The sequence below is a fragment of the Neolamprologus multifasciatus genome, chromosome 2 (assembly GCF_963576455.1).
Source record: "Neolamprologus multifasciatus chromosome 2, fNeoMul1.2, whole genome shotgun sequence".
NCBI lineage: Eukaryota > Metazoa > Chordata > Actinopteri > Cichliformes > Cichlidae > Neolamprologus > Neolamprologus multifasciatus.
Window position 1 is genome coordinate 5,719,860 of NC_140440.1, and position 13,527 is coordinate 5,733,386.

Genomic DNA, 13,527 nt, shown 5'->3' on the forward strand with positions numbered 1-13,527 from the left:
AGCAAAACAGCGTGTCATATTCTGTGTTAACAACAGCAATATTAATCATCTGTAGCACAGGTGGCAGTAAAACAGGGATATGTTTTTGTTCAGTCTCTAAACTCACAGCAGGTCTCCCTGCGGGTGTGCTGCTCCTTTAATGAGACAAAAACCATAGGAACCTTTGCTTATACTCGCCGCTGTTCCCCATCGGACTCGTGTAAAGGTTGGACCACAGTACAGTCAGCTTGCTGTTCTTTCAGCGAGTAAAAACGCTGAAGTATGCTTCCAATCGGAGCCTATCGTGTTACATTTTTGTTTTGACAGAAATAAAAAATTTAGCAGACACTCGCATAGGCTCGGTGACCGTCGGTAAAGCCCAGGTTATAGTCGGGAGGAGCTGAGTTTGGACCCGGAGCGGCGATGTGAGCGAACCGCTGATGCTACGTGTACAGTTAGCTGCGGAAGCTAACGGACCGGAGGAGGATTTAAATCTGAGCAGATGATAAGCAGCTGTACGGCGGCAGCAGAGCGGGGCACAGAACCGAGGGCCGGCATGGAGCACAGTCTGGTCTCCGTCAACACTTACAAATGAGGAAAGATGGAGGAGAAAAGCCTGAAATAACCAAGCTATAATTTATAACAACAAGAAGGAGAGGAGAGAAGCTGGTCCGACTTTACAGCGAGTCCGGCAACATGATGTATTCATCCAGGAGGAAACCCGTGCTCTACTTCAAAGAGGACAGGAGGTGAGAGGAGAGCATGAAGTTAGTTTTTTTCCTTTCTCTTTCTTATTTTCATGCTTTGATTTAGTTTCAGTAAGTTTTCTACAGCCGAATGTCAGACTCACTGAAAGTTCAAATATATCAGGAGAGGTTAAAATCACTGAAATAGTCTAAGCCGTAAATTTACGATTAAAAAGAACAATTAAAAAGTAACTATACAGAAGAACAGATTCCAGAGGGAACACTAGAGAAACTGTCAAATTTACAAGGAAACCTTGCCCATACGGAAACAAATTGCATATATTCAAGAAAAGATAAATAATTTTTTCAACAAATGTCAGATTTACCCGTAAAAATATATACAGCAGAAAATACAGCACATTTACGGGGAAAAACTGGCAAGTTGACAAGAGAAAAGACCGCCAACTTTCCAGTAAAAATGGGGAAATATTGAAGGGGAAAATGCCTCAATAAATGTCATGCTGTTTAAAAAAATATGTTGTTGGTTTTGTTTTTTATAAAAAACAAACAAACGTGGCTCTTTCAGTTTAACAGCCTGTTTTATGGGTTTTATTTCTGGGTGTTACTGTTACACTGAAGGGAGGAACTCATGTGAATTCCTTGATTTTAAATTTCTTTTTCTTTGAAAAATGTCTTTAGCTTGTTTGTGTGGTATCAAAATTAAATGTAAAAGAAGTGATGGGAAATCACCAGAAACCTCATTAATATTCTTTCTTGGCTTTGAAGAAGTGATCCATCTAAAGCTCCCGGGCAGCAGGAGAAGTGAGTAAAATTTCAGCCTTGTTGTTTCCACCAGCAGTTCCCCAACTGTGGTTCAGGGACATCCAGAGGTGCTTAAAGTGATTCTGTCAGGGAGTCTTTCTTCCTTTATCTTTCCCCAGTTTGTCATCCTCACATCTTAAACTTAATTTGTAGCCCAGAGTTACTCTAGTTTTTAAAATTTCCGATTAGATTTCATTATTATTGTATGGAGAGTGTAGGACAGAGGTGGTGGACTTTTTGACTCTTTGTCTTTTAGAGGGTAAACACATCCATCAGAGATTCGTCAGAATTAAAATTAAGACTAAAGAATAAGGAGATTTCCTCTGTGTTCATTTTATTATTCACAAAATCATTTAAGAGGCTGCCCCTCAGGGCTCGACCTGAATCATCATCATCATCTCCTTTATGGCGACAGATTTGTCACAGCAGCTTTAGGTCTTTGCACTTTTCTTCTCCATTAATGACTTTTGTATCACACCAGGTTATCTTTAAGGAAATTTCTCATGCATTGTTGACGCATGTTAACCGTTTTTGTCCGCTTCACTGTAAAAATGTCTAAAGTTGCCACCCCAGAGTGTCTACATGCACAGCAGCATGGTGAGTTTTCTGTTTGAGACACAGTTTGGGAACTCGTGCTGTTGCCTCCTTGTTGTTAAGTTTCTTCGTTTTACTGATTTCTCTGCATGCTTTGAATATTTGAGTCACAGCTTTTATGTTCAGCAGCTTGTCGACTAATCGGGATTTAAAGAAATGTTCTTTGAAACAAAAAGTGCAGCATGTGTGCATTCAGGTCTGAAACAGAAAATCAGGTGCTTTTGTGCAGTGTTAACACATTTTCAGTACCTTAAATAAAGCCAATTTCTTTCAGATTAACAGATTCAGAGATATTTGGGTGTGGCATGGTATTCTTTACTGAGCCCAGAGAGCTGTGAAAAGTGGTGACAGTAGTAACAGTAACTTTATTTTTATATTTAAGAAAGAAGCACAGACAGGAACGTTTTCACCAACAGAAGATATAAACTTTAGATGAAAGAGGAAGTATAAAGTGTTTTGTTGGAGCGCTGATATCAATGTGAGCACACAGACATGATGTAACAGCAAGAAAATGCTGATATCACCACAGACGGGAAGTAATAGGAGAGGGTAGGATTCAAACCATCAGGGCCAAAAACAGAACAGGATCAAATAAACCGAAAGAAAACATTTTAAATTTACTTTCTCTTCAGTTTCTTCTTTTTCTTTTCTTGTTTTTTTGGGGGGGTTTTTGCCTCAGTGATTTAACTTCTTAGCTTCCTCCTCGAGGTCCCTGAAGGAAAACCGGTTTACTTAAACGAGTCCCGCAGGAATGTAGCGTGTGCTGCAGGGTCAAAAAAGGGTCAGGGTCACTTTGCCTCCTACTTTGTGCCACCAGTGGTCACTTTATTTCATCACCTAAAATCATCGACTTTCTACAGTCGCTGGTAGCCACGCCCCTGCTGGGATGCTGCTGGTCATTTCCTGTGTTCGCCCTCTAATATCAGTGTACTGGTTTGTTGTGTTCACTGACCACAGGCAGTAGGATTCTCAGGTTTTAAAACCTTTTCAGATGTGTTTAACAGCTCATGTCGAGGCCTGAGTCAGTGGTTTCCAGAGTTGCAATTTTAAGTTGTTAAATAAAGTGAAATCATTTCTTTTCACCTGTAAATGAACCTTAATCTGAACCCAGCCAATCTCTGACCACTCCACTTCTTCTTCTGTGCATCAGGTACCTGTCCGGTAAATGCACCGTCTACAAGCTGTTCGGGCTGTGCATGGTGCTGGTCCTCGTCTCTCTGCTCTGGCTGCAGCTCAGCTGTTCAGGCGACATGTCTGCGACGCACGGAGAACGATGCATGCCCCAACAGCCGGCGCCACCCTGCCCGGCCAGCGGTCAGGCGTCCGTGGTGGACGAGCTGTCTTGGGGGCCTCACAAACTGGCCGTCGTAGTTCCCTTCAGAGAGCGCTTTGAGGAGCTGCTGGTGTTCGTTCCCTTCATTCACGCGTTCCTCAACAAGAATAAGATCCGCCACAAGATCCTCATCATCAACCAGGTGGATCACTACAGGTGAGGCATCCTCTCCAACCACAGAAGAAAATATGTCAAACAGGTGGCCCAGGGATCAGAACCGGTTTGCTGTTGCTCACTTTGATGGCCACTTTTCAATAAAATGCTACATTTACAGAGGTGGGAAAATGTGGGAAATGAGAAATATTTCTGGATCTGTGTGATTGTTTAAGTCAGAAAGATGAAACATACATTCAGTTAGAGAAAGTCAACACCCGAAGGTTTTAGCCATGCTGCTATAATCTGTACTTTGTAATGTAGTGAATGTAGTGACAGGAAACTGCAATGCAAATGACTGTTTATCATCTTTTTAATAAATATCACCTCCTGTGATCAGTTAAATCTCAGAGGAGACGATGGTTTCAGCTTTGTTAACACGTTAGTTCTCAACAAGTTATAGAGCAGTGACGTCATTGGCTCAGCTAACTTGACACAGTGGCTAAAAGCAGTTCATGTACAGATGGATTATTAAATGATAAGAAGTGAGGAGACAGTTACTTAAAACTAGTTTTACATTTGTAATCATTTCTAAAACATTCAAACTTTAACGTTCAGAAGTAACTATGATGACAACAAACAGCCAAGTAATTAATAGGAAATGGTAGCAGATCTTTAGGACGAGAGCTTGGTGGGTCACATGATCATCCGCTTCAATCCAGCATGTTGTTAAAGCGAATGGTCGCCTTCTTGTTCCAGATCGGGTCGAATATTGTCAGCGTTTCACTGAGCACATTTTTTCACACCTGTGTCCTGAAACAAGAGTGGGTTGTCTCGCCTTCCTTTAGCTTACCTGTATGTATTTACCTGTGCTCTGTTGCTCTGCGTTACCTCTGTGGCCTGCAGTGCAGCTGGATGTTCATGTATGATGTCACCAGGTGGGTGTTTGTGGTTAAAGGATGTAAAGAAGTCCACCTCGACAGCTGATTAACTCCAGTTTTGTTTTCATTTTGTTGAAAAAAAAGTTTCATCATCAAGGGTCAGAGTTCATCTGACCGATATCAGAGGTTTGCAGGTCTAGCAGCTGGTAGATTAAATGGAGTATCGTCTGCATAAAAAGTTATAATTAAAGTCGTTTTTGTGAAAGACCTGGAGCCGAGGGTTAACGATGGTGAAAATAAAAGGACCTAAAATGGATCCATGAGGGACGCCACATTTAGGAAAAACAAAGAGAATTTTCCTGCTCAGGCAGAGATTTTAAAAAGAAGGATAATTTAAAACTTGTCATTGCAACAAACAGAGAAATTAGGATAATGTGGATTTCTTACCTGTTCTTTCAGATTTAATCGGGCATCTCTGATCAACGTGGGCTACACGGAGAGCGGTAACGACACCGACTACCTGGCCATGCACGATGTGGACCTGCTGCCCCTGAACGACGCTCTAGATTACGGCTTCCCAGAGAAAGGGCCGTTCCACGTGGCCTCGCCGGAGCTTCACCCCCTCTACCATTACAAAACCTACGTAGGAGGAATCCTGCTGCTTACCAAGAAGCATTACCACATGGTACTGAGCCTCGCCACGCCAGCTTTCACACATTTTCAAAGGATCTCCCAGGGCTGCGAGGGTCGCTGTGGCAGAGTGTCTGGAGAGACACTCACCTGCATTTTAGTATTGTTTAAGACAATAAAGCCAATATAAGTGTCAGAGCATTGAGCTATATGAGATACCGCTACTGAACATCTGTCTTTACTGCTCTTTGCATTGGGGGAAATCTGAGGAGGGAATACATTTTGTCCCTGTGAGGTTAAAAGGTGTGTGTGTGTGTGTGTGTGTGTGTGTACGTTACTCAAATTGTCCACCAGGTGGAGCCATTTAACTGTCTGTGATCTTGGCTATATATTGGTTATATCAGCAGATTTATGTTCTATAGTTTAAAATAACATCATCGATGGTGTTTTTATTGTTGCTCTGCAGCTTTCAAATTTTAAATGAAGCTAATTCTTTGGCTCTGATGCAGAACATGAACTTTTACCCCCCCCCGTGTTTCCCTGCAGTGTAACGGGATGTCAAACCGGTTCTGGGGTTGGGGCAGAGAGGACGACGAGTTCTACAGACGGTTGAGAAAAGCAGAGTTACAGGTAATAAAACCAAAAAGAAAACCGCCGGAACAAAAAGGCAATAAACAGCCTGGTCCTCATATCCGCCACATGGCGTTCATCATTGTTTTTAAAAAAGAAGTTCACAGATGTTTCAAAAAGGCTTCCTGTTGGATCCAACAGGAAGTTCCACCAATTTGAATTTAAGAGGTGCTTTTTGTTGTGATTTTGCCATTTCCAGGGGGTTTTACTTTAGTCTGACGATGATGATGTGTGAGGAAGCAAGTTCGTGTTAAAGGGCATGGCTGTGGTGAACTCGGGAATACAACTTGTAATACATCAAAGTGATTCTTTGTGATGAAAGTCCAGAGGGTGTACTCTTACGGGGTCCTGCTGTTTTTGTTGTTTTTTTTTCTCTGCAGCTATTCAGACCGAGCGGCATCACCACAGGATATAAAACCTTCCTGCACGTCCACGACCCAGGCTGGAGGAAGAGGGACCAGAAACGAGTCGCTGCTCAGAAGCAGGTACGAGAATCCACCTGCTGCAGAAAAGCACGACCGGGCAATTTTTAAAAATCTAGCTTGTTTCCATCGAGGCAGCAGAAACTAAAATTCATCAAATAATTTCACGTCAGCTTGATAAAGTCGCATCTCTTTACCTTCACTCGTCTGCATGACTTGTCAGCTGCGGGTCATTGATTCCCTGAGATGAATTCCAGAAAACAAAAATACTCTTGACTTTATTTTAGTCAATAACTTAACTGGACCTGTTGTACTTTTTCTTAGTACCTGTCACACATCACCTGGTCCAGTGGTGGAGGTTCATAATAAACATGAAGTCTGTAATAATGAGCTAAGTGTGTGACTGGTAACCCACGAGAGCCAAAAGCTCAGACTGCAGATGCTCCTTACACCCAGTTTACTCGTTTGTTTTTGGGGGTTTTTTTCAACAGTTGGGTCTGTATGATGTTACAGAGAGGGGATATCCCTAATATGGTCGTCTCAGGAGCCTAAACTCCTCCCACCTACTTTCCAGACTCAGAAGCTTGAAAGAAATATCAGATAAAGAAGGATTAGGATTATTCTGAACTATGAATCATGCAAAGGTCCTTTAAAAGAGTCTAAGACTAAAAAATGAGGAGCTGAAAGAGAGAAGGGTGACAGAAAACATTGTCGTAAAAATGTTTCAGCAGTGTAATTTTAATCTAAAACCATAAAATGTTAGCATTACACTAATGCGTGCTGATTGGCTAGTTAAGGATTTAGGTGGCTCCAGCAGACGTTAGGAGCGTAGTCAACGTGCCGGAGAAGCTTCCATGTGTGTAGAAGAAGCAGTTGAAGGTGATGCAGGAGGCTGCTGCTTGCTTCACGCCCCCTTTTGCCTTCCTTTTTACATCCCGCCACCTCCTCGGTTCTCTTCGTGCTCTCTTGTCGAACGCCAACATGTTCACAGATCATTTCATGTCACTGCTGCACCCCTCAACTGCTGTCTCGTGTACCTGAGCAATTTTGTGATTTGTGACAAAGTTAATTTTTTTAGATTTTGTTGTAAACCTGAGCTTTTGCAGTTTTTAAACTCAAAACAATCTCCTCCCCCTCCTCTTGTTCCTTCTCCCTGTAGGAGCAGTTTAAGGTGGATCCGGAGGGGGGTCTGACTAACCTCCGTTATGAGGTGGAGTCCCGACAGGAGCTGACCATCAGCGGCGCCCCCTGCACTGTCATCAACACCAAACTGGAATGCGACCAGAACCAGACGCCCTGGTGTCTTCTGGGATAGCGGGCAGCCAGTTTGAGGACAGCGGTTCCTGTTTCTGACTCTTTTACGGATAAATCTGCAGCTGGAGCGTCCAAACAAATGTTTAATTTACTCTTTGAGGTACATCTCCACATGAAAACTGCTGTTTTAGTAACAATAATTAATAATGAACGATGCGAAGATGGTTTGTCGGCATCTGACCTCTGACCTCAGCAGCCTGGACGGAGGCGGATCCAGTTCAGGACTCGTGTTTTTCTGCTCTTCCTGGTACCTGCTGGCACGGCGTGAACGCAGATCTGCAACCTGTTTTTTTTTTTTTTTTTAGCTTTTAGACTCAGCTCGGGGCCGTGCAAATACATGCAGAGAGCGCTGCACGCTTCTCCAAGTGTCACGAGTGTCCGTTACTCCTGCATCATGTGAGCGTCACAGGACTGATTTTTTTTTTCTTTTTACCCACGATGGAGGTAAAGATGGAATAAAAACTCATCAGTCAGTGAAGTGAAAGTGTTTTTATTGTCCTGCTGAAATTGAGTCATTCCTTCATGTATTTTGTTTTTTTGTTTTCTTTTTAGGGAAGACTTTGGTCAAAATGGACGCTTGTAGCAGTGTTAGGGACACTGTATGCTGATTTTACATTTCAGAAATAAACTCTGTTTCAACCCATCTATTTGTCTTCTGGCTGGTATTAAACCACCGCTCAGTCATATTCACAGTTTAAACTTTTGTTGTTTTTTCTTTTTTTTTCAGCAGTAAAAGTCACTTCCGGGTTACGGCACTTGTGTCCAATGGACAAAACAAAAAATCGTAATGGGATGTGTGTGTTATTCTTTTTCACTGTTTTATTTTGAAAAATGAATAAATGAATGACACATTGAGTCATTAACTTTGGTGCCTTTTTGGTGGTGTGAGAAACCAACGCTCCCGGAAAAATCCTGTACAAGCACGGAATTGTGTGCCCGCAATGTTAAATTAAGGAAATTTACTTAAGTACTATTCTGTAATTTTGATCATTTCCAGTTTGGCTCACTGGATTTAAAACTGCTCTTGCTGCAGTTCTCTGATTTGAAAATAAGAGCCAACCCGCTGGAGTGGAAAGGTCTACGAGGGATTTCTGACGTGCAGCTAACAAACAGTTCCTGCAAAATCCAATACTTACATTATGGTTTAAATATATTGTTATCTGATGGATCGGATACCTGAGAGAAGTGATCGGTGATGTTGCAGAGCTCTGTGTGTGCAATGCAAAGTAAAGATCTCTGTATGACATCATAAAGAGCCAGCAGCAGAAAAAAGGCACATGACACTGAGTGTATATCAGAGTTTGAATAACTTACACTGATTATTTATTATTTATCATGTTTCATATTGACCTCCAGGACTGGAACAGTAGCTACACAACAGCAAATGGACACAAACACTTCCTAAAGGAGCCTTTAGACTCACAGTTTGTCTTCGCGTTTCTTGTCTAACAGCAGCGTTAACACATGTTGATTAGCTCGGCTTCATTTCACTGCTGGATATCAGCCACTCGTGGCTCCCTGGAGGCCTCGGAGGGCCCCTGAAACCCCCCCATCATTTCTAGCAAACAGAAACCAGCTCAGATGGTACAGCTGTGGATTGTAGGGGATGAGCCAAATCCGGCAGTGGAGACAAAGAGAAGAGGATGGGGTGAATCTACACCTTCACCTCCCTCTGAGCTGTTCCCCACTCTGGGTGCAATTTTCACCTTTTTTTGGAGGTGACTGCGATGGGGAAAAAAACACCTCCACGCTGCTACAAATAGACCCGAGCAGCACTCCTGCTCTGCAGCTCTGTGCTAATTTTTTCAATTCCCCACTCAGTGATTATAGTGCTTTATCAAAGCAGTAATATCAGATAATGGAAATTGTATAGTAATAACTGAGAGAGCTGGGCGCCGCGGTTCACACGTATTTATAGACACCGAGGGCTCGGGAGCAGATGTAACGCCGACACTTAATTTTCAGCCTTAGTTAATGAATGTAGGGGATTATGCTTCTATTATGAAGCAATTAGCAAAAAATAAAATATAAACTTGAGGGATGAGAGGCTGCAATCATGTTTACTCCACGGCTAATAAAACACAGAGGGACCAGACAGAGGCAAAACAACCAAACGGCTCATCTGGAGGTTTTTCTCCTGGAACAAACACAGCTTTTACACGCATGTGCAGAGCTGCTCAGCACTGCTTTCTCTGTTTGAACCATGTTTGTTTGGTGTTCAGTTTTCATCCTCAAAAACACCTGTGAGACGCTCAAAAATGCCTCGTTTCCATTCAGCCTTCGCCGTGTCCACCTCTTTAGTAAATCTGCTGCAGATTTCTGGGGAGCCGATCCATGAATTTAAAGTTTAATCAGACATTAAAACACACCACAAAGTTTTACAGTGCTCATGAAGGAAAAATAACCTAATTTTATTCCCCATCTATTTTCTTTCTCCTGTATACTCTTTTTATAAATCTGTCTAAACTCCACATTTCCAGCTCAAAATAATCTCAGTTTGTTCTTTCTATGAAACAACGACTTTTAGCTCCTCCTTCAAGACAGCTTTGTTCCGATTGGCTGCCTCAAAGTCTGACCATAAGGTGGGTGGAGTTTCTGCCTCTGAGCTGACTATATTAGGTGTATCCTTTTTTTATGACATCATACGGATCCAACAGTAGAAAAAACTGTAATAAACTGAGTGTTTAGAGTATCTGCAGCCTGAGCTTTGTCTCACATGGATTAGTGTTCATACGCTGACATCATTATATATGAATGTCCACTGTAGCAGGAGACCAATGAGAGGAAATAAGGGTCCACTTTAATTTATTTTTTGCATCTGAAAGCAAACTCCAAAAACAGACTTCATCCATTATCCCTGTCAGGGCATCATCTTCTTCACAGTCAGTGTTACAGTCTCACAGAGCTGAAAGTGAGGCCGTAGACTCACATAATGTCACGTCATTTTCACCCACAGCACTCCTGTTATTGTGGTGAAGAAACAGTCACCAAAAAAGGGGAGAGGACATTGTAAAAGTGCTGCTTTTCTGCATTGTCTGTGCATGTTGATGCTTGGAAACAGGACAGAGGTGCAGAGTGATCTTCAGTCCAGCTACACTGGTGTGGAGATTGTTTTTAGCAACAGGAACTTGGCTTTTTAAAAACTCCGGTCCAGCAGTTAAACTTCCTGCCCACTGTTTTTAAGAGAATCGAAACCTCGACAAGTTTTAGTTAATTTACAGTGTCGCTGTCTGGTAGATGTCCCAATCCTGAAACCCAGCTACGAGTTTTAATGTTTGGATGTGGAGGGATGTGGCTCTCCTGGAAGACACTTTCAAGAGAAATCCAGTCCTTCCTGAAAAATCTGTGTGCTGCATTTCCATAATACATCGGGATCCTTCTTAAGCTTTGAACGGGCAAAGTTGGGCTCTTTGGTTGGCTAAATGTTTATAACGGTGATTCACACCATAACAGCTGATGTCAGTGCCAGCAAACCGCAGAAACCCAAGCTTTTGCTGAATAGGTAGCTCCTGTACTTCCTCAACCTTTAGGGTTGTTCCATTCAAACAGCATCAGTGGAGCGACCTTTATGAGCCATCTTCACCCATCAAGGGTTGTTGGCAGTATGAGTCGATGGGATGCAACAATCTGCAGACCTTACTTTGAGAGTCAGTTGTGAAAGGATCCCGGCATGTTCATCAGCCGTTGTGGGATGTGTCGGAAAGCCATGGGAACTTGTTCCGTTACATTTAGACGGAACCGGACAAAGTAGGACATTTCTGTTTTTAATTTTTTAACCCATGCCGAAATCGGACGGAAAATAAGCAAACGGTGATTTACAAAGTTTCAGTCGGTGCATATTTATATGAATCATTATTTTCAGCATATTTTTATTGATTGATTTAATCTATAGTTTTTCCGACTTTAACTCTAGTTGAGTAGTTTGGGAATGCTGTACGTGTTTTTATCCTGGAGTCAGAAACGTCCCCAGTTCTGACCAGTAAACATGAGTACGTGACTTTGCTGACTGATCTGGGATCTGTCAGCGTTCCAGCTGCTTTGCTTCTCACGTTGCTGGGAATCATTTCATGCGTGTTTCTGTTTGTAGTTTACACTCTGACGAAGTTACAACAACACGTGACTCCTCTCATTTTTTAGTCCATGGTTTAAAGACATGACACGGTCTGTGTTTTCTGTGTGTGTTTCGGCATCAGTCCACGTACAGATGGTCACGCTCACACTCGTCTGTCACACTCTGATTGGCTGCTTTGCTGCTGCTGCTGGAAGCTTCTGCAGGAAACCTGACAGAAATTTCACAAGACCACACACACACACACGTATGTGATGTTTGTATTCCTGCAATAATACCACAAGGAGATCCAAATAAAGTCAGTTATTACTTCTTACTTCTTCTGTGGTTGAAAACCGCTTCACAATGAAAGCTTTGCTAATAACAGAGACATAACCTGAATGAAAGTCTGTGCTTAAAAATCATTTTACTTCCACCTTTTTAATGGCTAAGACACAATAATTATTCTTAATTATTCTTCTCTCATCTGTGACAAGAATGAGAAACTCAAACGACAACTTGAACCCGTGTGTCTGTTTGTTTCTGCTGGTTTTGACGGCTCGAGGACGTTAAACGTTACACAGTGAGACAAAATTTACATAGAAATAGAAATTCTGTTTATATTTTTAATAACCCGACATCTGATAATATTAGCATTTGTAGAGTTGGCGTTGTCGGTTGACTGAGTTATGAAAGGTCTTATTAAAAAATAAATGTGCCTAATGTCAAACTTCTTGCTTTGTAAGCAGCACTTCTGTTTCATCCATGTTTTCAGTACTTTTATTTTTTATTTTAGTTTTCAGTTTAATTTCCGGTACTTTTCTGAGTTTCCTTATTAAAGAGTAGGGATTTTGTTTGTTTTTAATTTTTTTTACAAAGTTTTTGTTTCATTTTTATAAGTTTCATTGTCAGTTCTACTTATCTGGTCGTTAAGTCTGACGTCACTAGCCGTGTCTGGGCCTAAACTCCGCTGCAGGTCCGTATATCAAACGATCACTATGGCATTACTGAGAGTTGAAAAACTGTCTAAAGTCTTTCATCTTTAATAAAATGATCAGCGTTCAGCTCTACCAGGTGTAACAATTGAGTTTAACGTCCAGGCATCCATGAAAACGGAATTTATGACATTTAACGGAGATAGAAGTTAGCAGGAAGTTAGCTCGCTAGCTTCTATCTAAATACAATATAGCATGTCCTGACTGCGGGGTTTTGGAAACAAATTGAAACGTACAGCTCTTTTATCACTTCCAACATAAATGAAGACAGAAAACTAAACAGCAGTGACGTTTGTAGGGTTACTGAAGTTTGGCTAGCTGGTATATAATGATGTGCTACGTGACCGCTAGCGACACAGCTATGTTAGCATAATATAAACAAGCTAACTTTTTTTCCACTCGATAAAAGTTAACGTGAGTGTTCTCGGTGGTCAGGAACAAATGTAATCGCATGGCAGGATGCTGTAAAAGGACCAAACTTCAGCCAGGAGAACAACTGAGATAATCCATCCACAATACGAGGTTAGTCATTCATATACTGCTGCATGGGCTGGGCTGTAGTTACATCCTAAGGTTTTAAAAACTGAGCTTATTTTTTTTTTTTTTTTTTTTCTCTAAAAACAATAAATTGGAAAAAAAAAACAATATGTCACTAAACAATGAAAAACAAATATTTTCCAAATATTTGTATAAATATTTATTTTAACTGGTTAATGGGACTTCTGTTCCTGAACCTCTGCGCACAGCGTCTGCAAATTTGGGCTGTACAAAGCAATTTTCATCTTTACGCAGAACTGTAAACTGTCATCTGTGAGGCACGAGCAGTTTTTGTTTTTAACATAGTTCATGGTGGAGAATAGCTAGTCACATACGGATCCGAAGATCAGCAGGACTCCAAATGTATATGTCTTCATGTTTATGTAGGTGCTGGGGCATTCCATGTTTCAAACACGAGTTTGTGATTCTGAACTTATTGGCCTTCTATGGGCAACATCCTCTGTCAAGTGTTTGAATTGGGACTCCCACATATCTTACTTACACCTGCAGTCACATTTAATGGGGATGGATCGATGGTCAGAGGAGGGACAGGGAAGCATAAT

The 13,527-nt window shown here is 41.7% G+C and overlaps 1 protein-coding gene across 1 annotated transcript; it reads left to right on the forward strand.

The window, feature by feature from the left end:
- The first annotated feature begins 161 nt into the window (after positions 1-161).
- Positions 162-9,172, forward strand: b4galt7 (xylosylprotein beta 1,4-galactosyltransferase, polypeptide 7 (galactosyltransferase I)). Its single transcript, XM_085133710.1, has 6 exons — positions 162-728; positions 3,232-3,570; positions 4,848-5,073; positions 5,565-5,648; positions 6,029-6,133; positions 7,230-9,172. Exons 1-6 carry the CDS (start codon positions 676-678, stop codon positions 7,383-7,385), a joined length of 963 nt encoding a protein of 320 aa, XP_084989836.1. The 5' UTR covers positions 162-675; the 3' UTR covers positions 7,386-9,172.
- Positions 9,173-13,527: the final 4,355 nt, after the last annotated feature.